The 26,071-nt window shown below is 42.6% G+C and overlaps 2 protein-coding genes across 3 annotated transcripts in view; one reads left to right on the top strand and one right to left on the bottom strand.

The window, feature by feature from the left end:
• The window catches only part of DCUN1D3 (defective in cullin neddylation 1 domain containing 3), a 25,506-nt gene extending 13,694 nt beyond the window's left edge, over window positions 1-11,812 (bottom strand). Inside the window, exons 1-2 of one of the 2 annotated variants that reach the window (XM_041401334.1) lie at window positions 11,732-11,812; window positions 1,241-1,316 (exon numbers count right to left, since the gene is read on the bottom strand). The gene's annotated coding sequence lies outside the window, so the exon portion shown is untranslated. Of the gene's footprint in view, window positions 1-1,240; window positions 1,317-11,195; window positions 11,526-11,731 lie in introns of those variants that run through there. The other variant, XM_041401335.1, reaches the window with a different exon arrangement.
• Window positions 11,812-22,230, top strand: LYRM1 (LYR motif containing 1). The gene is made up of 4 exons (XM_041401337.1): window positions 11,812-11,948; window positions 19,017-19,175; window positions 20,170-20,262; window positions 21,897-22,230. Exons 2-4 carry the CDS (start codon window positions 19,017-19,019, stop codon window positions 22,011-22,013), a joined length of 369 nt encoding a protein of 122 aa, XP_041257271.1. The 5' UTR covers window positions 11,812-11,948; the 3' UTR covers window positions 22,014-22,230.
• The last annotated feature ends 3,841 nt before the right edge of the window (window positions 22,231-26,071 follow it).

The following is a 26,071-nucleotide window of genomic DNA, read 5'->3' on the forward strand; positions in this document are numbered from 1 at the left end:
AGCAGTGACCACTGCTTTTGCTATTCTACTAAAAAGGATCAAGATTCAGGGCTAAGGTTGGAATGTGCTCAGTGCTACAGGATGCAGTGCTCCCAAAGAAGTCTATTACTCAGAAAAGTATTGAGCAATAATCTCCAGTACATATGAATCACCATGATGCCCATGAGGCCATCTTCCTCTTTCAAAGCAGAGATCCACAATGACCTTCCCTGCACCTTTCCAGAAAGAAGTCAGCAGCTGGGAACACAGGAAGATGAGGGCTGGTGAATACAGCCAGCTAAAGCAAAGTCACCCTCTAAGACAAAGGATGTGCAGAGCCATATGGCTCCATACATTAAAAGAAAACCTAGAGAAGATTACAAAGGTCTTGGCTAATGCCTGGGGGGCTTTTTGATTTGGTGGGGGCTTTGTGTGGGACTTTCTTCTAAGTGCTGTAAGGAATTTGCAGCATTTTTCTTCCATTTTCAAGTGACCAGATCACACATAACCCAAAATTTGAAGGGAGCAAAACAAAGTGACTCAGTAATAGCTCTCAATCATACAAGCACACCGTGGCACAATTGAAAACAGCAGTAATGAAGTGGGGGGGGCAGCTGGCAGGAGGAGAGAAGATGCAAAGGAGATATTTAAGTAACCCAGTATTTTTCTATAATGACTGATGTTATTGTAGTAATAGAAATTATTGGATATGTCCAGAGAATAACAAGCAAAACAAGCATTATGCTGTTTAATGAAGTGTTGCATCAGAAGGTATTTATAATGAGTTTCAAAACACAGAAAGTATCAAGAGAGTAGAGGAAAAAGCTTTCCATACATTCAAGAAGACCTCAAAGACAAATTTAGGAAATCTCATAACAAAAGGGGAAACAGCTCAGCCAACCATTAAATCCCTTTCCAAGTAGCATTTCACCAGCTAAGGCAAAGACAACATAACTAGAGCTTAACTAAGCCTCAGCCTAGTCTCAGCTTTTCACAAACACCTGAGCATAGTCGAAGAATTTTACAGAATTCCACTGTGCACTATCTACCTTTTAATGGATAGGGACACATGACTTGAAAAACAGCTGAGAGTAGGGAACAGGATCATGGATGCCCCGTCTGCTTCCAGCCCTGAACAGATACACAGAGCTTCCCTTTGGAGAGGCAGGAGAGGATCACTGCCACTGCTGAAGCAGAGGCAATTGCTGCTCTAACAATTGTGCTGGACAGATGATCTTGTAAGCAAACATCTAATACTTACATAGCTTCAGCTACACAGGGAATCATTCCACTAGCTTCACAGCTTCCTTCAGGCTCCCTGGGTTCCACATAGAATGCTGGAAGACAAAAGACCACACAAAATCTTTACATTTAGAAGAGGCTATGAAAACCATTAAATGCACCAAATCACTGAGAACCAACTGTGTATTTCATAAAACCCTTCAGAGCCAAACTCCATTTGTTCAAAGAGTCATTTTACAAAAAACTACTTCAATTTTTTGACTTAAAAAGTAGCATTAACACCATTAACTCTGCATTGTCATATAAACCATAGAACAGGTACTGAAAACAACAGACAAATTCAAATGTTTGTTTGGAGTAAATACACACTTCCGAATACTTTCATGGCTTTCAGCATGGGAGAGTTAATTCCTCATTTCATGCACTCAAAGCAAAGCAGAGGACATGCTATCACTGTCACTGCATGTTAGCTGAGCACTGTTTAATCTGTGAATGCCAGACAGCTGCTACCTAGCAAAGCATAATTTGGGTCTGGAGAGTAATTCTCTTTATTCATTCTCTAGCACATTCTTTTCCATGTTTGTTTTCCCATGTTCAGTCGAGCTGGCTCCACTTCACTTCTCTTAAATTCACAGCTCTGCTGTACAACTAGGAACCTCTGAAGAGGACAGACAAAGGTATGTCTGGTTTGTGCAGCAAGAGCTGCAACTGCAGCTCCTAGTCAACACCTCTGTATCTGACCTAGCAGAAAAACACAACAAACAAGAAATCTCTGGCAAAACTCCCCTGCTCTACCATACTAACATAAACACTAAAACATCTCGTTTTTACAGCTCTTAGTACATCTAGGGAGCAGACAGGTGATCAAAAGCTGCTTTGCTGCATACTTACCTTTTACATGAGATTTACTTCTTAGGAAACAAGTAGAAACATTAGCTTGTTCAGAGCTTACTTCAGCAGAAAGAGCGGGGTGAATATAGAAAGACAACCATGAAACAACATCTTGTCACACATGCCAATCTCCACATGAGTTTTCCCCAAACCTGAATCCTATACGTGGATTAGGAAAATTTGACTGACACATAAAACCTAGTTCAGACCAAAGCTGTTGTTAGAGCTTAAAAACCTCAAACATTTCAAAATGCCTGGAAACTCTGGAGTGGTATTTTCACTCACATACACACACAGAGCAAAAGCATATCTCCATCAAACCATTTTGAGGCATTTACTGTTGAGATGGAGACCAAAAAGTCTACTTCACCTTGGGTTTACGTACTCTGCTCCCAAACCTTATCTTCCACACAACCAACCACCCTTTTTCTCTCCTCCATGACTTCAGAGCTCTTTAAGCAGACACTCCAGAGGGTGCACAGCCACCAGGCAGCTTAATGTGCAGGGGAGCAGAGGAGTGTCTGCCTCTCTCACAGTGGAAGTACTAGCTTGAATTTCTTCCTATTTGACCATAGCATCCCATGAATTTCAAGAATTTAAGAAAATGTAGCATCTGGCACATCTATGTTAATTTCTTTTGGCCTCTTGCATCTAAATAATTCTCTTTATAAATCACTAGGGAGGAACACAGGGTACTGTGCAACCTCATTTCCCAGGAACCTGTTTAAACATTTTACAGTTCACATTTTGAAAAATCATTGTCATGGCAACTTTTTGCAATGAACTACTTTTCAAACATATCTGTATTTCTTTGGAAGAGATCTATGATCCCATGATCCACCAAATCTACATTTCCAGTTGACTTACTGCACGTACTGGAAGCAAACACTTATTTCAAGTTCAAAAGAAGCAGAATCTAATGGAGATCAGCCTTACCCAACAAAAGCCAAACTTTTTCAGGTTATTTGAAGTAATTTCCATGTTGGCTGACCTATACACACACGCACAGACTGGAGCCAGAAATTTTAATATGTTAGAATCTCCAACTACAATTCTTCCCCTTTCTTTTTATTTCTAGTCTTTAATGTAGTAGAATGTGTAAACTTTGACAACACAATCATGCGCTATGGAACAAAAAGTTAGTATGAGTTAGTTAAAAGATCAAGATCCTCAAGGCTGTATTTAAAGGCTGTCATAGCACAGCAATGCACTGACTTAATCCTAAATCATGTACAGTGAGTGCAGAGGGGAGAGAAGCATCAGCACGTTGGTGGCACAGGTTTTGGTTCAGTCCCTGGGCCAGAGTTACAAGGTGTAGCTGCAGGCTGTGGTCACCAACACCCCTCTCCCTGTGCTGCTGTGGAGCAGCAGCATCACAGCACAGTAACTCACACAACAGCCTGCACTGCTCATTAGCAACCCCTCAGCAACCCATGGGGAGGAAGGTAAGCAAATGGTGTGGGCCCATGGGATGATGGAGGCCTTTGTTTTGCTCACCTGGCTGTTTTCACACCTGTCTCTAACCCTGGGATTTGGCTCTCCTGGGCAGCAGGATCAGTGCAGCCCTCCCCACGCCCAGCAGCTTTCCCAAAGGTAAGAGCAGGCAGCCTTCTCAGCAAAGGCAACTTTCTTTGCCCCACTGTGGGGAATCAGTGAAGGATCAACGGTATTGTTTCCCTCTTCAGCAGGCAGGAATTGAAAGGATCAGCTCTGTGTGGAAGCTTTCACTGTGCAGGTCAGAGCTCTACACCACAGCACCAAGCACTTGGAGCACAAGTGTTCTAGCATAAGCCAAACTTCAGTCAAAGCTGGCATGTTACAGAAACTGCTTATTTCAAGTCTGAACCTGCAATGACACTTTCTCAGCAGAAGCCCTCTGAGTGCAGCACAATGGCACATTATGGGCTCTCAGGAGCCCAGAACACACCTCACCACATCCCCAACCAAGCGCTGTGGTAGCACCTGTGTCACACTGATCTGCTCCACACCACTGCTGCACAAATACTTTTATGCAAAGTTACTCAAGAGGAAGTCTAAAAGCAAGAAAGTCCTGCTGCAATTAGTTAAAATGAATTATTAGTTGGTGAGGCTTCCTGCAGTTGAAGAACCTTTCAGTGAATTGCAGACAGTAGTGGTTTTGTGGGCAGATACATGAGAACTTTACCAATCTGTTCCAAAACAAGATAACAAAACTATTTCTGATTAACCTCAGTCTGAGCTTTGGAAACAAAACAGCTTTAGAAATGTGATCAAACTGGGTAAAATTTGTCTGTACAGAACATGCCTGCAAAGAGTAGAAGCTAGTTATACAGACACCTGAAAAGGCACCATGCAGAGTTCTGCCACTTGGCACAATGCTACATGGCAGTTTAGGGGAAAACCAAGCCAGGCAACAGCTATGCTGGGGGCCTCAAATGAGAAGTGGAAATGAGACTTCTCTGAGAAAGGTCATACTGGAAAAGCTTAATTACCTTGGAAGGGAAGGCCAGGTACAAAAAAAAAAAAAAAAAAAAAAAAAAAAAAAACCCTCCCCCTTTTTTGCCAGGTACAAAAAAAAAAAAAAAAAAAAAAAATCAGAAACACCTTCACCATATTTACAGTCTATCATGCTGGGCCAGGTCTCGGGGCCAAGAATCAGAGCTATCACCAAATCTCTTCCTAGAGGAACCCCCTCCCCGAGACCAGGATGCAGGCAAAAATCTCTTTACAACAGCTGAGCCTTGACCTGGTGTGCTATCACTCCAAGTCCAGAGCTTACTCATCAAAGGAGATTTTTCCATTCAAGACTGGGCAGAAGAAACCTGCTTTCTGCACTCTTGAAGAGCACCTGACTGCGTGCACTCACGGAGCATGACACCACATTTCATGTTCAAAGTTCAACAAGTAGTCTCAAGAAAAATAAAACAGACGTTTCAGATCTGTAGCTCACTGTGTGCAGCTAATTGTGTAAGGCTAGCTTAAGGAAAAATAAACAATAATGTGAAAAATGATAGGCAGAGAAAGAATTAAGCACCTTACTACTTTTTCTTATGGAAGATATATTCCTTAAGTAGCTTTTTCAGCAGACACAAATGCATCAACCTTGAATCCCTCCCTTCCCTTTACATTCTCTAACCACATAATACCTTACTTACTGATTACTTCTCATTGTTTTTCCATGTGGCCCCATTAAAAAGTTTTCAATTGTTTCCTATTATGTGCTTCAACTTACTTTATTAGGTGGGTGGAATGATTTGTTAGGATTATTGTATTTTCAAAGAACAAACCCAAGTCCGGTTAGCTAAACAGAATATAATTTTAGAAGGGTGCCTTCAGGTGCTTTTGTAATGTAAATAAATTAATGAACTAATTCAAGCAGCAGCAGTACTTGTTTTGAGAAGTCTATTTAAGCTATGAGCAAGACAATGGGCAGAGGGGAAATCAAGACAGCCAAACAACAGGGCTGTTCAAGATCATGCCATCAGTTTTCAGTAAAGCTGAAACCAGAACCCAAATCAGATTCCATCCAACTCCCCATCTCATATCTACTCAGATATGAATAAACTCATTTATTTCGCTGCACATAATTCAACCACCTTCAAAAAACAAAGGTTCAGTCACTGAGCAATTTATCTCCATCCATTTAAAAACTACCAATATTCCCCTTCTCCCTCAAGATCCTTGTCAAAGGCCATAAAAGTTCCAGCACATACAAAATAAGCAAATAATCTTCTATTGAGAGTTTGTGTGGTTTTTTCCCTTTTCATGTGCAAAGGGTTGTAAAAGAATAATCCTTCAGTATTTTTCCAGGGTACACTGTAACTTTTGCACAGCATGACAGACCTTTAACACCTCAGTACGTATTATGAATAATTAAAGCAGCTCATGCCAGGGGAAGAGCTACTCTGTGCTGACACAACCAGTTCACATCTCTACAGCACAACTGCAGCTTATGGGACCAAAAGAAACCACAGCCCCTGGGTATTTGACAGAGATGCATCCCACTGAAAGCATCTGAAAGTAGTTGTGCTACAAATATTTACCTTACCCTAGCTCAATCCATTCTGCAAATTAACCTATGGAAAATTGCAACTCTCTGCAGCCAAACCAGAATAACTTTGAAAAACCACCTCAGTCTACAATCTACTTGGCTATGGAAAGAAAAACATTTACTTTTAAACTGAGCTAAGTGTGCACAGATTTTCTTCTACACCGAGTTCAGCTATCACATTTCACCTTGAAGTGTCTGAGGTGCCTTCACCAATTACATTCAGCTGAATGTAATTCAGGTATAGATCAAGTGACTCCTGTAATAACAGGATATGCTTTAAACTAATTGTAGTAAGTGAATAACTTTATACTTCTTGCTGTTCTCAACAATGAAGAAAAGACAGCAGTCACACAAAAAAAGGAAACCCTTCCAGCAGCTCTGGCTATCAGTCTCCCTTGTCCAGCAGAAAGCAGCTGTGAGAACAGTGACCCACACAGCACCTAACACTGAAGGGACAAGTCTAAAGACAAGAGCCAGACCACCTCATAAGATCCCTGCTGGCAGCAGATGCTCATAAGGAATTTACAGAAGGCCCACTGGCGTCTCAGTGAGTGTAACACAGTTTACAGTCTGCCAGCCAAAAGAATCACTCATTGCACACAGTTGTGTAGGAACTTCAGTACCAGCTGACCACACAAATACTGGAATCATATCTAAGTTATGTACAACAAATTGTTCTAAGTGAAAGCACTGACATATGAAAGTGCCTTAAGAGCATATGCTTGGATTTTTAAACTGACTGCAGTTTCTAAAGCAGAAAATACACACAGCCACCTGCAGAAGCCCTAATTCTCTCTCCTGATTTGATTTGCAACTTCCCTATTTCAGTGAACAATACCAACATTTCCTACTGTACAAAGGATGCTGCAATATTTTGATGCTAACTGTATCAGTAGCTTCAAAGGAGCTCCTTCCAGTACTCAAACTTGGTCATTAGTTGTAACAGACTCTCACCTCTCCTTGAGAAATCTGATGGCAGCTTCAACTAACAAAAACCTTTTTTTCATAAGTTTTCACATACTCTTGATTTCTCTTGACATCCTGTGCCCACAAGAGACCAGGCGTGTAGGTATCTGTCCTGTGCCTCGTGAGACATAATCACTAACTCCAAGCACAGGTAACTGCTGGAAGCTGGAACACATCAGACCTTTGGCACTCCAGGCCACCCATTTATATGCTGATCCAGAATACTCAAGGCTTTCTGTACAGATTCATTGGCAAAGAAAATATTGAACAGTCAGCATATGACCAAAACCAAGAGCTAGGACATTTGTGTTTGTGAGTCTATTACTAAGCTACACGTGCCTCCCATAATCATAGGTGCTAAGATGATTTTCTCCCTCCCTTTCCATTTTAAAACAAAAGGATAAGACTGACTACATTACAAGTTCCAAAGCTGCAGGAGGAAAAGCATCACACAAAAAAAATTCAAAGAAAAAACTGAAAACCGTCACTTTCTGCTACTACACGGATGCAAAAATAAGACTGGTATATTTCAGGAGCAGATAATCCTTTTGGTTCAAAAAAAACCCACTTACTTCTGTTCACTAAACAGGAAAAGTGAGACAACAAACAACTATGACTGTCATACTGTCTCTGGCAGTCTGACTTTGTGGGAATAACAAATTGTGACAGGAGGTCAGGAACAGCATTCTCACATTTTGCAAAGTAAGTTTTGTCTTTCACAAAACAGATGCTGTAGACAGAACAGCATTTATAACTATTCTTTCTGAGACTCCAGAAGATTATACTAGCTTGCTCTCTTTACTGGAATCCTGTCTCACCACCTATGCTTTAGTTGGTTTCTCTACAGGATTCCTACTTCTGTGAAAGGGTTCTTCAATACTTACATCTAAGTAGCTCCCTAACTGTCATTCTTCTAGCAGCAAAATATTGCAATTTAATAACCTTTAACTAAAATCCAAGATCCGCTTCCTTTAGATGCAGATCATTGGACCAGAGAGCTGCCCCACAAGACATAAGGATAAAATGGAGACCTAAATGGGTCAGTTTTCAGATTATCTTTTAGGCAAGAGGCTTTGATTCCTTATTTGCTCTGTTATGGTCAGCACTGAGATCAGAATATAAAAACATCACCACACTATCACACCAAAGCCACCTGTGACAAGGAGAACATCCTCATGTCACCACAAAGAACACTGGCACTTGTGCAGGGGAAATCACAGCTCCCCTTGGCTTTGCCACCCCCCAGCTGCCTGGGGCTCTCCAGTTCACTCACCCACAGCCCAGTGGAGCCACAAACCCTCCTCAGGGAAGGGGGAAGCCAAGGTGCCAGTGAGCAATGGGAGCAGGTCTGCAAGTCTTGGCTTTCCTGATCACTCCCTGGGAAGGTTTCAACCCAGATCTGTAATTACCTGACTCAAGCGAGAGTCAAAAGAAAGGGGGGGAGGAGAAAGGAGAGATCACTGACTGTTTCAAAAGACACACTCAAGACAACTCACTGCACAGAAGACACCGAGAAAAACTGCACAGCCAGTTTACTCGTGTCACATGTTTACAGGGGGTAAATTGCAGCTGGCACTTTACCAGAAGGCAACATTTGCCTTGAACATTTGCCACGAAATTACCATTGTTTCAAGTCAAGTTACTATGTCATTACTGCTGGGTAACTTAAGAGTCAAGCACACAATTAATCCATGTCACCAATGCAGATAGTCTGCAAAACATTACAGCCATTAATCTAGTATTTTTAAAAAGGAGGAAGGGTTAAGAGACAAAAGAACTTATTAGACTTCCAGTAACCAGAAGACAAAGCCCATTAGTCAGAGGCAAATAGAGGAAAGGAAGCCAGTGAGATAAGATGCAGACCCCTAGGGAGAAGCAGCCAAAGAGAAGGAGCCCAGCCAGGGAATTCTGATGAAACTGTTAAGGGGGTTCCCCCTTATCTTCCTGTGACTACCAAGTCCCTCGAGTGTTTATAGATTGTTCTCTCAGCCTTCCAAGAATTCTGGCTACTAATATTCAGCTCCTTCTGTAGTTTTGAGGATGAATTTTTCTAATATCCCATGCTTCTATTTTTATAGTCTCTTCTTACTCAGAGCAGAGTTTTCCTGTTACATTCACATACAGACCCAAGTGCCTAATGGAACAATAACATTGTTTCTGCAATTTCCAAGTTCTCACAAACTGCCAAAACCCCATCATGATGGATTTTATAGTGCTCCAAGGCTCTAAATTAAATTTAACAATGTTTCCCTGGCACCAGTAAAGAAAATCAAGCGCTTCAGTGTGGGGCAGATCTGAGCAGTGCTGGGGCACTCTCACTCCTCCCGACCTGCAGCCATGATCTCTGTATCCAAACCCTCTGTGCATTCCTTTGTGCCACGAGGAAATGCAAGTGCAGAAGTCTGTTCCTCTTCTTCCATCCCCTTTCCATCTACCTTATACCCCACTGCCCCCATACACATACCCAACACAGAGGATTTCTTCCTGTTCCTTAAGCTGAACCAAAGCAAGCAGCAGAACCAAGCTCCTTCCTCATCCACACACAAATTTCTCAGAACACACCTCAGAAATCTGTCAAACTGTCTAGCAGCCCTTCTTGCTCAATATATACTTCTTCAATTAATTTAAAAAGAGGGTCTTCCAAAAGAGCTGTTCTTAGTTTTCTCTCAAAGCCACTCCTTCATCTGATTGTCTTTTTTCAACACAATTCATGCTAAATGGAAGCAAGATGTAATTATTAACGAACTTCCAAGACCAACAAATTATAAAAACTACTGACACAAATAATTGAGAATTTGCCGTGAACACAACATTCAACCTCAAAATAAAGCAAGAATCTGGGCAGAAAAAGCACCTAATGCAGCCTTGAAGCTCCTGATTACACGAGCTGATTACAGCTCATATTGCAGGCTGTCAGTCTCACAAAGAAGGCAGCCAAGTAGTACCAAAGCTGTAATTCCCCTGTTATTAGTTGTGTTACTTTTTTTTTTTTTTTTTTTTTTTTTACAGAATTACAGTATTCATGCCTACATACAACTTGCTATTAGGAAATAATCTGAGTTTTTAAAATCATTACAAGAGCCGGTATTTGCAGTAAGTTTGTAAAGCCAGTTGCACTTTGCTAATCTGAACTAATTCAACACAGATCACAAGCTCTCCTTTTTCTGCTGATGTGCAGAAAAGCTTTGCTTTAGACTGTGAGCTGCCTGTCATGTAAAAGTGAATGTTTTCCACAGACCACCATGACACACCTGTGTGGGGGAGACTTTGAGGACAGACTACAGAACTGACAAGAACATGGGGTGAGATCTCTTTACTTTCACATGCAATCTTAACTAAGGGACTGTGTTTCCTTTTCTGAGGATTATCTTTCACCAGGGAGACATGCAGCAGTGTTCAGATGCAGGCAAGGGACACAAGTACTCAGACACTCTCTCTTCCTATTGCTGTAGCCCAAATAAAGCACTAATACTGTAGCTACACGTAAACTGTTTAACAAAGAGGTTTTTAAACACGTAAGAATTTGTTTAAATAACGTCTTTTGGTCAACTGTTCTCTCAAAAACATACAGACCGTGCCAGTGAGACCTATCATTTTCAAAAAGGTAGAGCAGCCCTGTGCTTTCTGTTTGTACAGCTATGGCCCCTTTCTTTTCAGAGCACTTAACTCATTACCCCTTTAAATTACGTGACAGACACTGTCATTCAAAAAAAGTTACCAGCTGTGGATCAATGCTGTGTTCTGACACTTGGCATCAGCCTGCTCAGTTATCAATGTAACATTTTGAAGGGCAGCATATCAGCAGTGTTAACTATTTAAAAGATAATCAATGATTCTTTCCAGCAACCACAGCACTGATAGGACAGGCACATTCTTCCAACCAATATTTGCTCAAAACACTGATTATGCAAGTTACAATTTAAGTTGTTATGAGTAGCTTATTAGTACCACCACAGCCCCAGAGAGTGATTAATGCAGATTGCAGCTTGCACAGGAAGGGTAAACACGCTCAGGGGAGGGAGGGAGAGCTGAAGCAGGAAAAAGAAGTGGCTGTGCAAAGGGGGTACGTTCAGACGGCGAGAACTACCTAGGAAATAAATCGCTTCACAGTTTATTTCTGTATTTCTCCTGAAAACACGTCGAACATTCACGTTGCAGCGGGACACGTGAGCAGGCTGGGCACGAAGCGCACCCGAACAAAGCAGCCGCTCCCCCGGCCCGGGGGCCGCCCGCAGCGACCACCCGAGGGACGCGCTGGGAGCCCGCAGACGGCGCACACCGGAACGGGAAAACCCGGGGAGCCAAACCCCGGGGCGAGGCGGCACCGCCGCTCGGGCACGGGATCAGCGGGGTGGGCACGGCCCGGCGGCACCGGAGCCCACCGGCACCCCCGAGCAGCGCCCGGCCGGGACCGGGCAGCGGGGCAGCGCCCGTCCGCGGCGGCGCGGGGCCCCCCGAGCACAACCGGCCCTGGCGGGGCTGAGAGCAGCGCGGCGGGCACGGACGAACCTCGCCGCCCGCGCCGTCTCCCGGGCCGTGCCGAGCCGGGCCGAGCCCCGCGCCGCCCCCGCCGCTCCCCCGCAGCCCGGGCGGACGGGAAGAGCTTCGGTCCAATTCACTCACCTCCGCGGCGCCCAGCGGCTCTGCCTCCACCGCATCACTTCCGGGCGAGCGCTCAGCTGGCGGACGCGCCGTGACGTGCCGTGACGTGCCGCGCGGGGGGGCGGGGCGCGCGAAGCCGCACGCGCGGTGAGGGCAGGGAAGGCGGCGGCTCGCGCCTCCCGCGCCCACCGGAGCGGGGGCACCCGGCGGGGCGGGGCCGCGGCACGACTGCACCAAGGTAAAGCGGGGAGGGGGGGGGAAGGCGGGCGTACACGCGAAGAGGGCGGAGGGAGGGGAGAGGCCGGAGGCGCGGGCGGTGGGCCGACACCCCCCCCCCCCCCCCCCCCCCCCCCCCCCCCCCCGTCTGCTTTGCGCGTTGGTTCCGCCCGGCTGCGGGGGCAAGGTCGCCCCGGCCGCCAGGGGACGCAAGGACGTCCCCCAGACCGGCATCGCCCCCCAGTGGCCGCGCGGTTCCAGGCCATGGGGGGCGGCAGCGCCATCTTGACTGTGGCAGCGGCTGTGGGGGCGCCCGGTGTGGGCAGGGCTCACTGAGCCGCAGCGGTCTGTGACCCACAGCGGTGTGTGACCCACAGTGGTCTCTGACCCACAGCAGTGTGTGACCCACAGCAGTCTGATCCACAGGGCTCAGTGACCACAGCGGTGTGTGACACACAGCGGTGTGTGACCCACAGGGCTCAGTGACCACAGCGGTCTGTGACACACAGCACTCCAAGCCCCAGTGCCCACAGTGCTCAATGTCCTCAGGCCTCGGTGCCCTCAGCCTTCATCCGCCCACAGTGCCCACAGTGCTCACTGACCCACAGGAGCAGAAGGCAGCATCTTAAGCTGCGCCAACGGAGGTTTAGGTTGGACATGAGAAGAACATCACAGAAAGGGTGATTAGATGGGGGAATGGGCTGCCCAGTTTGGTGCTGGAGTCACTATCCCTGGAGGTGTCAAGGAAAGCCTGGACGTGGTCTGGTTGACAGGGTGGTTTTTGGTCACACACGGGGACTTGGTGTGCTCAGAGTTCTTTTCTAGCTCACCTGATTCTGTGTCCCACAGCCCTCCATGTCCACAACCGTGCTGTGGTTCTCAAATAGCAACTAAAAAACAGGTCTGTCAATGAGTTTCATTGAGTGACCCTCAGAATCAAGTAAGAAAAGGGTCAGGGAGGATTTTGTCTCTGCTAGCATTAATATTTATACCTGTTCTCGAGCTTGGGAACATTTCCAGTGCTGGGAAATATTTCTATTCAGGCATTCAGTTGCATTTGGCTGGAAGCCAAGGTATGAATAAGGTGCATAAATCTATACTGGAGCTTGTGTCTGTGTTGTTATATTTCTGTATGCTTCTATATTATATAAGCAAGGCCATCCAAGGATAGCTGAGAATTCATTTTCTCTGCTAAATTTCTCACTCTGCATTAAAATCTTTCTCTGCTTGTAAGTAATAGAGAACTAAACACACAGGAAAAGAAAATGGTATTGAAAGCATGAACAACAGAGTTGGACAAGACTGGAGATGGGTTCATATTGCTTTAGAGTTTACCTGGACACTGCGTGCTTTTCATGAGAAAGCTAAGAAATAAGTAAAGCAATTTTTTTCATTTCCCTCCCTCCTTCCCACAGTCTAAGTCAGCATTTCTGTTCTTCCTGAGGTTCCTGCATCACAAGAAGCACTCCCAGGGCAAGTCTGTATGTCCTACTAAAACCAGATAATGCCTCGACCACCTCAGAGAGAATGAAAACCCAGTGATCAAAAGCAACTAGTTAAGGGTTGCCACCTTCATTTATTCAAGTGAAAAAAAATTTGTATAACCTTAATTTTGTGTAAATTGGCTTATTTGAACTGACTATGTCAGTTATCAAGCTGATAAAAATCCATGTCCTTGCTTTTACTATTTAATTATATTCTCTTTGCATGCAGTTTGCTTTTTCTGATCAAAAGACTGCTCCATATGCAAAAGGAAGCTTAAAAGAGATCCAAGTTCAGTCAGAAATCTGAGGCACAGATAGAACAGCAGAGTTCCCATCCCAGTTGATGAACAATGTGAGTACAATGACTTAGGGAGTCTGGTTCAGAGGTGTTGATCAAGGTTCAGATCACTTCAGTTTGCCAGCAGAAAGACACTGGCATGACAAAATCCTAAACCCTGTGAAAGTCACCCTGCTTTTAGAGACCATTACAGAATATCTTGGTTGAGTAACTTCATTCTTTTTCACCAAATCTGCATATATTTATGATTGCAGCTTGTAGATGGAAAGAGTGAGAAATAAATCTTTGAGTCAAATTGATGGGAATGTCTGGAAATTTAAGGCTTGTGGCACTGGTAGAAATGAGGATGTAACACCATTATGGAAGAACATGATCTTTCGTTCTAGTCATTTTTCACCATGTGGAGATGGAATACTTTAGGTGTGATTGAGGTTTTGCTAGGATTTGGTTTTGTCTGAATCTTTAAAAACATTTATGAATGTTCAATCAAGAATGAAAATCAAATGAAATTTTCATTTTGCCAATACATTCTGCAGCCACGTGTGGTCAGCATTTGCAGGCTACTGTCACAGGCCACTGAGTCATTGATTTGAGTAAAAGAAGGCAAAATTACTTCTGTGGAAACTAGATTTTGAAACTAAATATTGCTGGAAGGCATGTGACCTATCCAGCTATCACAGGAATCTGTGACCCCTTCTCTGCCCCTGTGCCACAGGAACTCATTGTCTCAGTTGTTGGCCTCAAGGAAATGACAGCCCAAATCCACTGCTGCCTTAGGAACCACAGACTCATTGTGGCAGAGTTGCATGAAGGATGAATATGGATTACTGACCTCTCGTTGCTGTGGAGAGCTCTGAAAGGAATGATTGATTATCTGCTGCATTAGCAGCAGGAGAGAGACTGCAGGCCACTTTTTAGCTAAGTGGCATCATTTAGCTCCTTAAAAAAAACCCAGATATGGGAATTTTTCTGCATCTCTTTAAATAAACATTAGCCAAAGAGGGCATTTGAAAATAGGAGCTGTAGATTGGCATACAGGCTGGATTGTTTTAGGGACACATAGTATGGAATATGGTGGTGTTCCCTACTACAGTGTTGATACACCGTGGTCTCGAATGACATCATTTACTTCATAACAGAGATGTGACCACAGCTTGTTTGGAAGCAGTCAGCCTAGCAGTTTGTCACTGTGTCTTTAGACTTCTTGCCAGTAGCAAACCAGCTGTCAAATAGAAGTTGTGTTGCTGCTAAATAAAACATTTTGTATCTGAGAAGTTCAAAGCTGCCTTTTCAAATTATTTCATGCAGGGTGTTGTTCCCCACCTCCCCTGAGCAAATCCATTTTCAGCACCAGCACAAGGTGTGTGTTACTAACGTGTGCCCCAGTTAGCTGGGATGTGAAAGAAGAGATCAATTGTTTTAAAATACCCTTTTCCCCCATGGGTTCTTCCTTTCAACCTGTATTTTCTAAAATCCTCCATGTACTCACTGCTGGCAGATTTTATGCTTAAAGTGAGTAGCTAATGCTTAACTTGAGAAGAAAGGATGAAATAAAATAGACTTACAACTTCACCAAGGAGCTGTGCAGAGGAGGAGAGTGCTGGACATGTGTTCCCAGCCAAGCATCCCCTGCTGGGAAGCAGCTGAGGTTTAGCTGCTCCTGGATCTGCAGTCAGTCTTGGTGCAGCCTCTGTCCTAGCTGTGCTTTGACACTGCACTCTTGGGGTCATTGGATAGTGCAGTTGGCAGATTCCTTTTATTATTTTTATATGAACTTTTAGTTTAAATTCTAGGCAAGCACGCAAATAGCAAAATAAGACTGGTGTTTCATTGATTATTCAGATTACTGAACTTTTGGGTCAACCATCTAACAATCCAAAGGAATGTCTACTTGTTTCCTGGAAGAAAAACCTACTGCATTTTATAGTCTTAAGGGACTGTTTGTTTCAATTAACAGTGAAAAAAGTCTGCGTGTTCACCATGCAGTAAGTCATTAAGTGCTCAGATCTCCTTTGGAGTTTGGGTGCAATGGGATGTTTCGGTGCTTGAGGTGTGTGTTGATAAGAGGGGGCTGTCGGCTCTGCCCAGCAGCCAGCAGGGCAGGGCTCCTTCGGAGGCAGCGCTTGGCTTCCCTCCAGAGCCCGGGTTCGGCCCTGGGCTCCCGGCTGCGACCTGCGCTCTTCCCCCCGACTCGGTGTGCGGGCACACCGTCCTGTGACATCTCCCGGTTTGCCTTGTGGCACTAAACACCCGAAATTTGCTCAGCTAATACAATAGCCCTGTGCTTTTTGACAGAAAAGCCTGTGGTTAACCTCTGTGGGCTGCGTGCTGCAGTAAAATGAAGGGTGGTAGAAGTTAAACAATGGGTGTGACTACCACAAGATGGGTGTTAGTGGGAAAGTGGTGTAACATCCACTTAGCATTCCAGAGATGTGAAATATAATTATGATTTAAATGCCAAAGATGTAAGTTGCAAGATGAGTAACTACAAGGACATGAAAGCCTCCCTTATCTTCCTTTCTATCCCACTCAGAATCATTTTGCACACCCACAAAACTAATACAAGTAGTGTCACTTGATGAAATTGCACCTGATACATGACTTGTACCATCACTTACATTTCTGTCAGTGTGGGCTCTGTTTATACCAAAGAAAAAATTCCAATCTCATTTACAACATTTTAAGTTGGAAGTAATTTTGCTCTCACTGGAATTACTCCCTATTTATACTCCCACTCAGATCAGAATCTGACCCAGGCTTTGAATTTTGTCTTACTTGCTCTCATCCTTTTCTGTCATAGACAGAAGTCCTCGATCTGTAAAGGGCTCCTCATACCTTCATTTATGTATCTCTGCAGAAATGGCTTATGAGCAGGTCTGTAATGATAAGAATTATTGACTAAATGAGCCCTGGGAGCAGCTGGTTGCTGAGTATAGATGAATAGCTGCTTAATGTCTTTTACATCATCCAGCATATGTGGGAAGGAGAGCAAGAATGCAGAAGTGCAGCCCATGCCTAGATCAGGGGCTACACAGTTCTGTAGCAATTCCAGCACAGAGGAGTTAAAGAACAAAAGAGTAAGTTGTAGGTGAGGGAGGGGAAGCAGCTAGTGGGGAAAATAATTGTTGGTTCTAGACTTTTCAATAAAATCTTTCTAAACAGATTCTTGGTATGTTTAAAATCCAAGGGCAGCAGGTGTAGCCAGCTCTGAACAAAGGGCATGTGTTTCCCAAGCTATCACTTTGAAAATTGTCTGATGCATAGATCAGAATTGAAACCTGTATTTTAAACACTTTTTACCCCAAACGTTGTTCCTTTTATTTTCTCTGTGGATTACATGAAAATCTAACCTGTTAACAGCTTCTCAGAGGTGACACCTTCAGATAAAAGCAGAGGAGGGATGTCAGGAGAGGCTCTAGGTAAGGCCAGGATTCAGGACTCTGCTTGTGCTGGGTTAACCCTTGTAACTGAACTGTTTCTTTTCTGTACAAAATATGCACCTAGCAGGGGGAAGCAGTGATTTTTCAGATACATGTACATCTTTGCCTTTGTGTCTGACTGATTTCACTGCCTGAAATGGATCTCTAGTGTGGATAAAGTGAAGCACTTACTCCAAACTGTTTGATGAGCTGGGACTACCTAGTTATAGTGGAATTCATTTCCTAGAAATACCATAAACACTTACTAGAAGTACTTTCTGCTGTGTAGGAAAATAATTTTCTATCCGGGGGAAAAATATATGATTGGTTAAACATGTTAAAATACAAATAGCAAAACAAAAATATTCACTCTTAAGAAGAATCAGAGAAAAATAGTTCTTGAAACCATGAAAGGCCTTTAGATGACAGCAACAGCTAAGATAAGGCTAGGAATTTATAGTTCAGGATTTCTTATGAAAAAAAAAAACAAACATGAGCCAAATCCTGTGTTCAGGTTAGTATCTGTAATTCCAGTTTTGGTGAGGGAAAGAGGGTGTGAGTGTCTGGAGCCACAGGAGGCTGGTTCTGGTCAGCCACTGTGCTGGAGCTCAAGAACAGTACAACCTGAGAAGCCTTTGGCTCTAGCCCCTCTTTTAAACCCCAGAATCCCAGGAATTGCCACAGACTGCAGGGATTTGAGCCACAGCACACTGCCAAACTTCCCATGGTAGTTTGGGTGCTGCATTAGGATGCAGCTTTTCCTCATGGCCAAATGTGCTCCCTCCAGGGGGAAGGTCAGGCTGTCTGAATTACTCTGCTCCATACTGTCCATTCCGAGCACACAGGTCTGATTTCAGGGTAGATTCACCCACAGTAATTAGAGCTCCAGGTTGGCAAATGGATCCTGATAGTCAGATAATGTCCTGGCCCTGACACTTGTTCCTCATTGTATCCATGTATTTACTTGGCAGTGCTGCTGTACCTTCCTTTGGGACAGTAAGGTACCTTTGACAGCTGCAGTGTCCCTTAAGCAGAAGTCATTGTTTCTGTTAATTTAATTCATGATATGAAATTTTGTTATCCAGAAGTGGATTTGTCTCAGGGATATTTGTGGTCTGTCATGAAATAGTGTAACCAGTTACATGATAAAATACTCATTTACATAAAGCAAGAATAAGATTTCATTCTTTCTTCTGACAAATAGTTTTATCACACCTGGAGGCTGATTCAGTGGGCTCAGCAGGTACACAGCTCTGAAAATCAAGACATTCAGGACTTTCCTAAATCCACAGTTAGTCTGCCTCTCCTGAGTGCTTAGATAAAATAGCTTTCATCACCTTTTCATCACATCAAACTCCAGCTGAATCATTACTGCCATGGTATCACAAATAAGGCTCTCAGCCCCTGGAGCCTATACAAGTTTTCAACAATATTGTGCTGGTTTTATCATGTATTTCATTCACAGATTTGCAGAGATAGGGTCAGCATTGGTACAACAATGTCTCAGGAAGGGGGACACGTAGAGTTTCGGTGACTTGCCCAATGTCTGTTGCAAAACATCAGTGAAACAGAACCCAGGCATTCTTGTACCAGGCTTGATTTAGCAAAGCACTAAACCAAGTGCTTAACTTGGAGCAAGAGCTCAAGCTGTTTGAATGGAGATAGATTTAAGTATCTATATAAATACTTTGCTGGACGGAGTCTTCAACTTTCAACAGCTAATTATTGTCTACAGCTGTTTCAGGGTTTTTTCATACAGCTCAGCATATCTTTGGACAGCGGAAATATTTTATAACTAATTTAATGGTGTCAACAAATGTCCTGCTTGCTGGCCTTTTGGCAACTCAAATGCTCATGCATGTGTTGGGGGGTCTGTCTTGTCTTTTTAGATGACACCAGCAACTCGACAAGAAGTTCTCGGCCTTTACCGCAAGGTTTTGCGAATAGCCAAAACCTGGCAGTCGGCCTCAGGACAGACAGAGGAAACCATGAGAGAGAAAGAGTACATTAGAAACGAAGCCAGAACGTTATTCCGGAAAAACAGAAATGTGAGTGTCCTCATGGTGTTGAATTTCCAAATTACTCTTCTCTTGCTCTTTGCACTCTGTGGTTGGATGCTGAGATAGGAATGTAAGGGTTGAGTTCCCAAAATTTCATTCACCTTAAATGCTGGTGTATTTGGGTTACAGTTTAAATATCATCCCTGAGAAAACTTCAAATCATTTCAGCTCTTCATTAACTACTGTGGAAGTCTAAAAGGTCTTTTTTCAGTAAAAAAGTGCCAAGAAAAAATTAAATTCCAAAGATACTGCTTGTGTAATTGAAGCAGCTTTTGATCTTTACAAAGTTAGCTAAGTGTATCATTACCCTGCAATGGCAAACAGAACTCAGCAGCTTCTTTTTTTTCTTTTCAAAGCAGCAATTATTGGCACTTCTTTTAAAAGAAGCACTTTAATTTTTTTCTTAAGGAAGAAATTTCAAACCCTGGTAATCAAAGGCCCTTCTTGTAATTCAAGATCACAACACTTATTTATATCCCATATTGGTCTGGGTCTAAATTGAAGTAATGCAAAATCAAAAAAATGAATTTAAGTCATAATTCACGCCACATTTCTCACTTCAAAGAGAGTTTCTGGATAGGATGATAACAGAATATACAGCAAGCAGTGTCTTTCCTTTCTCCACTGGTGACCTTGCAGAGTGATGAACAGATGAGTGTGGTTTTTTCATAGATGTAGTAGTAGTTTACATGTGTATTGTCTTTTTACAGAGAAAATACCATGTTTGGGTAAAAAACTCCTTCTGTAGCCTCAGTCCTGACAGCCTTTGGGCGTTAACATTCAGCACCATCAAGCCCAGAACTGCTGAGTCCAGGAAAATACCAGTGTTACCTTTTATGGGTGTGAAAAATACAATTCATTGTATCCTTGAGTTTGCCAAAATAAGCTAAGGAAAGCCATGTGCTGGGCATCTTTTACCCTTGAGCTTCCAATTGCTAATTACTGAACTCATATAAAACACTTGTCTGTCTGATCATCACAGGTAACAGATCCAAAGCTGATTAAGCAGTGCATAGAAGAATGTGAGGCAAGAATAGAAATTGGACTTCACTATAACATCCCCTACCCGAGACCCGTGAGTATAAATCACAAAGTCTTCACTGATACCTGCTGAGCTTTCCCTGTACAACAAAACCATCAGTTTCCATCACTCTCACTGCACTGCATTTTAAGATGAGCTGGCATTTAAATGTATGCTAAAGCACAGCCAAATGTACATTGAGATGTTCTCTATCTTTCACTGTAAAGTGGAGAATTTCTTCTCAAAATGAGGAGTCAAAGCCTAAAAGGAGTTGTATGAACTAAACTCCAAGGGCCTCTGAATATTTAGCCAACCAATGAATATACATAAACAGGGTAATGGAATCAAATAATAGAAGAGAGAGAGAGAATAAAAATACCTAATTGCATCTGCCATAGGTACAATAATTTTTATAGCCTACATTACTGTTAACTGTTGTGGTCACAAATCAGGCCTCATGAAATAGCTGTCTGTGTTGCTGCTTCTTTTCCCTTCTTCCTACAGAAGAACATGCCCAAGATTGCTAAAATACTGTCCAAGATTACTGAAATGCTGGAATTTGCAGCAAAGTTTTCTAGTGCACCATTCAATACAGATTCCTCACTGCCCAGTCACTTCTGTCAGTAATACTTTATGCTGCCTCCCATAGAGGGATCCTCTCCACTGCTGTTGATGAGTTGATATTTTCACATCTGTAGATCCCTTATCAAGGCAGTCATGGTCAAAATTAAATTGTATCTTTGTCAGATGCATGCCTAGACTAGGGTCACTGTTACCATCTGTTTCAGTATGCAGAATAGCAATGCTCAGCTGGCAAACAATGTTCCTAGAAATGGGCCTAAAATGTCTTCTCTGCAGTGGTTTCAAAATCTCAAAGGATCTGCTCTCTCAGACAAACGGGATGATTATTATTTTTCAGATTCTAGAAATCTCTACTGCTGTTTTAGTCAGTGCTTTTACTACTATTTGCACCTAAACACCCATCTTACAGGATGACAGCCTCAGCAACAGTAACACCTGACTGCTACCACCTACATTTTTCAGTCATTTCAGGGTTACAGCTGCATGATTCCCACTAACAGTCTTATGGAATATAAAGACTTTGTCAGTCAAAGGAAGAGTCTGTCACCTATGCTCCTTCTGCTTATGGAGTCAATGACATTGATTGTGCATTTTAATGTGCCATATATATATATATATATATAATCATGACAGTAAAAAGGCAGGCTTTCAGTACATACAGTTTGGAGTTATTTTGTAACTTGTTAAGTAGGTATGAATAAATCACACAGTGATTCAAGACATTACTCAAGCATTTTTAGGGTTTCTAGTTCTTACTGGAACATTGTCAGCACTCCCATTTCATCAAGTATCATTGCTGTCTGATACCAAGCTGCAAAACAAAGTTACTAAGGCCTTGCATATACAGGATTTTATTAAGGCCTAAAATATATGGGATTTTAATAAACAGAACAATTAGTTCTGTTTTAGCTACACCACCAATTAGTTCTGAAAGTTACACCACTAATCACTCCTCAGAGAGTGCTCCTCCTAGAAATCTAATAACCTGGCTTGAGACAATAGAGTTACCCTCTCCAAAGTGTGAAGAAGTGATTTAAAACTCAGTGAAACTTAGTCTGTATTTTTCTTCCCAATATGCACCTAACTGGTGGGGTTTTCTTTTCCAGATCCACCTGCCTCCTATGGGCCTTGCCCATAAACAAGGCCGTACATTGCGACACCAGGAAAAGTTAAGGAAGATTTCTAAGCCAATATACCTGAAATCCCATGATGAAGTTTCATAAGCCACCATTTAAGCTGTGGTGTGTAATCACATCCTTTAAACTGTGAACTGCAATCCAGGTGATTTGTGTGCACGACTGTGAATAGTGTGGTCACTTGCTCACACACTTCCTGAGGCCAAAAAGCCAATTGATCCATTGTGTATGATGGATAAGGTTGGTTTAGTATTTATTACATTTCAACCACTGACTTGTCAATAAAAGTAACACTTTTTAAGGAGTGAGGTGTGATACAAAGATTACTTTGACATCGGGACAAACTGCAGCAGGATTTCAAACTCTGTTTATCTGTAACAGGGTTCTCTGGTGGTTTGAGGGTTCTCTGTGCTCAGTTGTGACTGAAGATCGTGCCTTGTGTAAGGTCAGCCAAAATTAAGGAAGTCTGGGACAGTCAAGCAGACAGAGTTCCTCCAGAGCTTGTGAATGCCAGTGGGAATACAGTCACTGCACCATGCACCTGCTCTCCTTCCTCTCTGCTCTGCCTGCTGTCCCTGGAGGAGAGCTCCAGTTTCACAGTACCCTTATGGGGAAGTTTTGTTTCTGGACAGTAGAAAAGAGACAGCAGAAGTGCCACTACTCCTCTGCAAACTGCAGAGGAGTGGCCTAGAGTCTCTATGTCAGCTTTTTTCTCTCTTCCTTTGGAGAGGGTGTGGATGTGAATGGCAAAGTTTGGAATGCTATTACACAACTCTGAGTAAAACATTCCAGTGTTGGGTTCCTCAGGTTCCCATGTATGGACTGGCTGAAAACTCTGCCTTCAGGGTATCACTATGGGAACAAGCTTAGGATGCTTTGGTGTCCTCACTGTGTGCTTTCACATGGTCAGCTTTTCAGCATAATCAGCACACTGGCTTTCTCAACAATTAATTTAAGTTATTGTTAGGTTTTAGCTCTTATGTTATGGATTGAACCCCAACTTTAGTAAAAGAAAGTATCTACAAGTCTCCTAAGTTTGAGGGGTATTTCTGTTTCCCAACTGCCTCATGAATACAAGTAAAATGAAATTAATTTTCTTTTCATGGCCTACCAGTTGTTTTGGCTCCTTTGCAGTCCTCTGACATGTTCTCTTCAGGGAAGTTGGGGGAGTCTTCCATCCTTCAGGCTTGAAATACCAGTGAGACCAAGCCTGGACAACAGCCACACTGTACTGGACACTTCCTAAGCACAGTCCAGAGAACTTAAAGGACAACCTATTCCACCCTGACTTTAACAGTGGCAAAAAAAAAGAAAAAAGCAAATTTGAAATATGCATGTGTGTATGATTTCCTTTTACAGTGGGAGAAATCAATGAAATCTCATTTCTGAACTCACCAAGTCATTCGAAACTCTCCAAGCTCTAATTAACAATGACAAAGAAATATTGCTGTCTACCTGAAAATAAGTTAGAACTGGTCCTGTGCAGAAGAGACTGACAGCCCCTCCCCTAAGAGTGCACTTTTAAGTACAAGCAGATGACAAAGTATAAGAAAACAATGAGAAGAGTGAATGAGCATGACAGGTACTGGCTAGCCCAATTTCTCACTACCCTTTATGGCTCTAGTCCACAAAGGTCTCTATTCCCATATAATTATTGCCTGGGAATGCCTCATGTGGGGAGTAGCAGGTAAAATGCCATTGTTCTATCAGTTGAAGCTTTGTAAATTTACTGCTGCCAGGAAGACACAAAACAAACTCCTTTAGCTTAGGAAAAGGAGAATTGCATAAAAAAAAAAAACAAAAAAAAAAAACATGATTGCACACACTGTTTAATTCTTCATTGAAAGAAGTCTAAATGCAAGCTAATCTGATACCCAAATTCTGATACACCAGTGTAGGGATGCATCAACTGAGCCCAGCCAAAATGTGCAGAGGCAAGGGGTTTGAATGGAAGCTTAAGCTCACTCTTTGTCATTAAAGTATCATTTGAATCTTTTGAATCACTGAAGTTCATGTGACTAATGAAGGTACTGATGCTCTGACACATCAGGTGAATAAACAGCCATGGAAATGAGCAGTCTGAATTTACTGTCTGTGTTACAGTCACAACTGTTTCCTAAGCACATATTGCAGATGAAGATACATTATTTCCAAAGAACAGCCCTAAAATTACAGAAGATTTACACCAAATTGAAATAAAAACAGGAGTTTGAGTTTACTTCTGAAGGAAAATACAAAGAAGCAATTCTTAAAAGGTTCAAAGTCCCTCAAGTAACTCAAATGAGTATCCACTTTCTTAACTGAGAAACCAGCAAGTAACAGCATTGCATTATTTGAGATGGCTTAAAATGCTAGATAGCCTAATAATTCTTCAAAGAGTTTGAAAAATTATTAACTGGTGCTTCATCCTCATTACCAGCCATCACCAGAAGGCAAAGACTGAAATTTTTTTAGAAGTTCAGGCTGTTCAGCTAAAGGAAGGATTAGGTCAGCTCTTTTTTCAAGTCTACAGAGTAAACCCTTTCTTTCATAGCTTAGTTAAAGTCGGTATGGAAAGGAGAATCTAACTAGAGTCCTTTGTTTTTTTGGAGGTCAAACTGACCAAGTACCATTTTGAGGGAGTTTCATTAAAAAAAATTCATCTGCAACTCAGTCCAGCAGGTAGGCAGACATCTCAACTGGTACTCTTGTATTAGGTGCCAAGGCCCTTATAACTTCTGTCAAGCAGTATCCCAATGATTGCACAATATTTCATTCCTACACATTAATTTTACTTGCAAAAACAGGTTGTCCTAAAATGCCTCTGCTTTCTGCAGAATTTGTAATGCACTGGATTCACCCAGTCAGTGTACACTCTGTCCTGTACTTGCTGAACCTTCTCTTACTCCCCTTCCAGTAAATACTGTAATTTTCCAATTTATCACCCTAGTCAGGAGATGCTTTAGAATAATTTAGAAGAAAATGATGACATTAACTTTATATTCTTCAGAAATAAAAGTCCTGAGTCAGTTGCATGAACTCTCCTGGCAAGCCCACTGGTAGGTAAGGCAGTAATAATTTGTTGACACATTATCTGGCCTTGAATACCTAAAAAGCACCTCCTTTCTGGAAGTTCTGTCCCTAAATCCATCATTACTAAGGCTGTAATTTATGAAGCTGTGCACTTACAACTAACATTAGCAAGCACACAACATTTTAAGAAGATGGATGTGGCACCTCTTACTGAATGTCCCCCTCGATGTCGGGGTGAGAAAATGCTCATTTTGCTGCAGCAGCTCCCCAGTTGATTCCCAGGGCAGCATCACAGCACCAAAATTAAGATAGCTTAGCTTAATGTCCCCCTCGATGTCGGGGTGCATTTTGCTGCAGCAGCTCCCCAGTTGATTCCCAGGGCAGCATCACAGCACCAAAATTAAGATAGCTTAGGTTACCTGATCCATCTTCCTACTAATACAAACTGCTTGAAATGCCTTTCACACTGGAAGAAAATAAGGCAAGCTGGACCTCACTGTCCTGGGCCCTCCTGCATCCATCAGAAATGGTACCAGTAACATCCATCTTTTATCCACAGACAGAAGGTCACTTATTTGATCATACCTATACATTCATTTCCAAGAATGCTAATTAGAGCAGAGACCTGCAACTTTCACTGGTAACTCTAATCCTATTAGGCACAATATTCTAGCTGTAAGTGGAAGAATTTGGAGTCTTTGTATTGTCTGCTGCTTTTTCATTGTATAATTTTCCCCTTAACAGACCAACAGTGTTAAAATCCACAGGGGCAGTAATTTCTGAACAGAATTTTTGTATATGTGAGAGGAAGGTTTCAGTCTCCTAAGAAAATGTCCAAACCCTGTCTGTCTTACAGCATCCCTAGCTGGAAATCTATCTCTGCTAAGGGAAAAATACCTCTTGCTCCATAATGCTTTTTTTTCCATCTGCCTTGAGTTATTACCAAGGCTGTAAATCTGCAATTTGAAGTAATTACAGGTGGGGTTTGTGGCTTATTTAATGAGTGCTTCTAATTAAGAAATGAAAATTCTAAACCTGTCAATCCAAGGATTCTAATACTACCATTACAAGGTACTTACTTTGTCCAAAAATTTTTCACATTTCTATCATGTCCAACTAGCAGCTGAGCTGCC

Source organism: Onychostruthus taczanowskii, unplaced genomic scaffold (assembly GCF_017590055.1).
Source record: "Onychostruthus taczanowskii isolate IOZ18803 unplaced genomic scaffold, ASM1759005v1 scaffold19, whole genome shotgun sequence".
NCBI lineage: Eukaryota > Metazoa > Chordata > Aves > Passeriformes > Passeridae > Onychostruthus > Onychostruthus taczanowskii.

Bases quoted from the DNA above. Each gene is read 5' to 3' on its own strand.
- LYRM1 (XM_041401337.1), top strand. From the start codon at position 19,017: ATGACACCAGCAACTCGACAAGAAGTTCTCGGCCTTTACCGCAAGGTT. The intron at 19,176-20,169 runs GTGAGTGTCCTC...TGATCATCACAG, and splicing joins TATTCCGGAAAAACAGAAAT to GTAACAGATCCAAAGCTGAT. The intron at 20,263-21,896 runs GTGAGTATAAAT...TTTCTTTTCCAG, and splicing joins ACATCCCCTACCCGAGACCC to ATCCACCTGCCTCCTATGGG.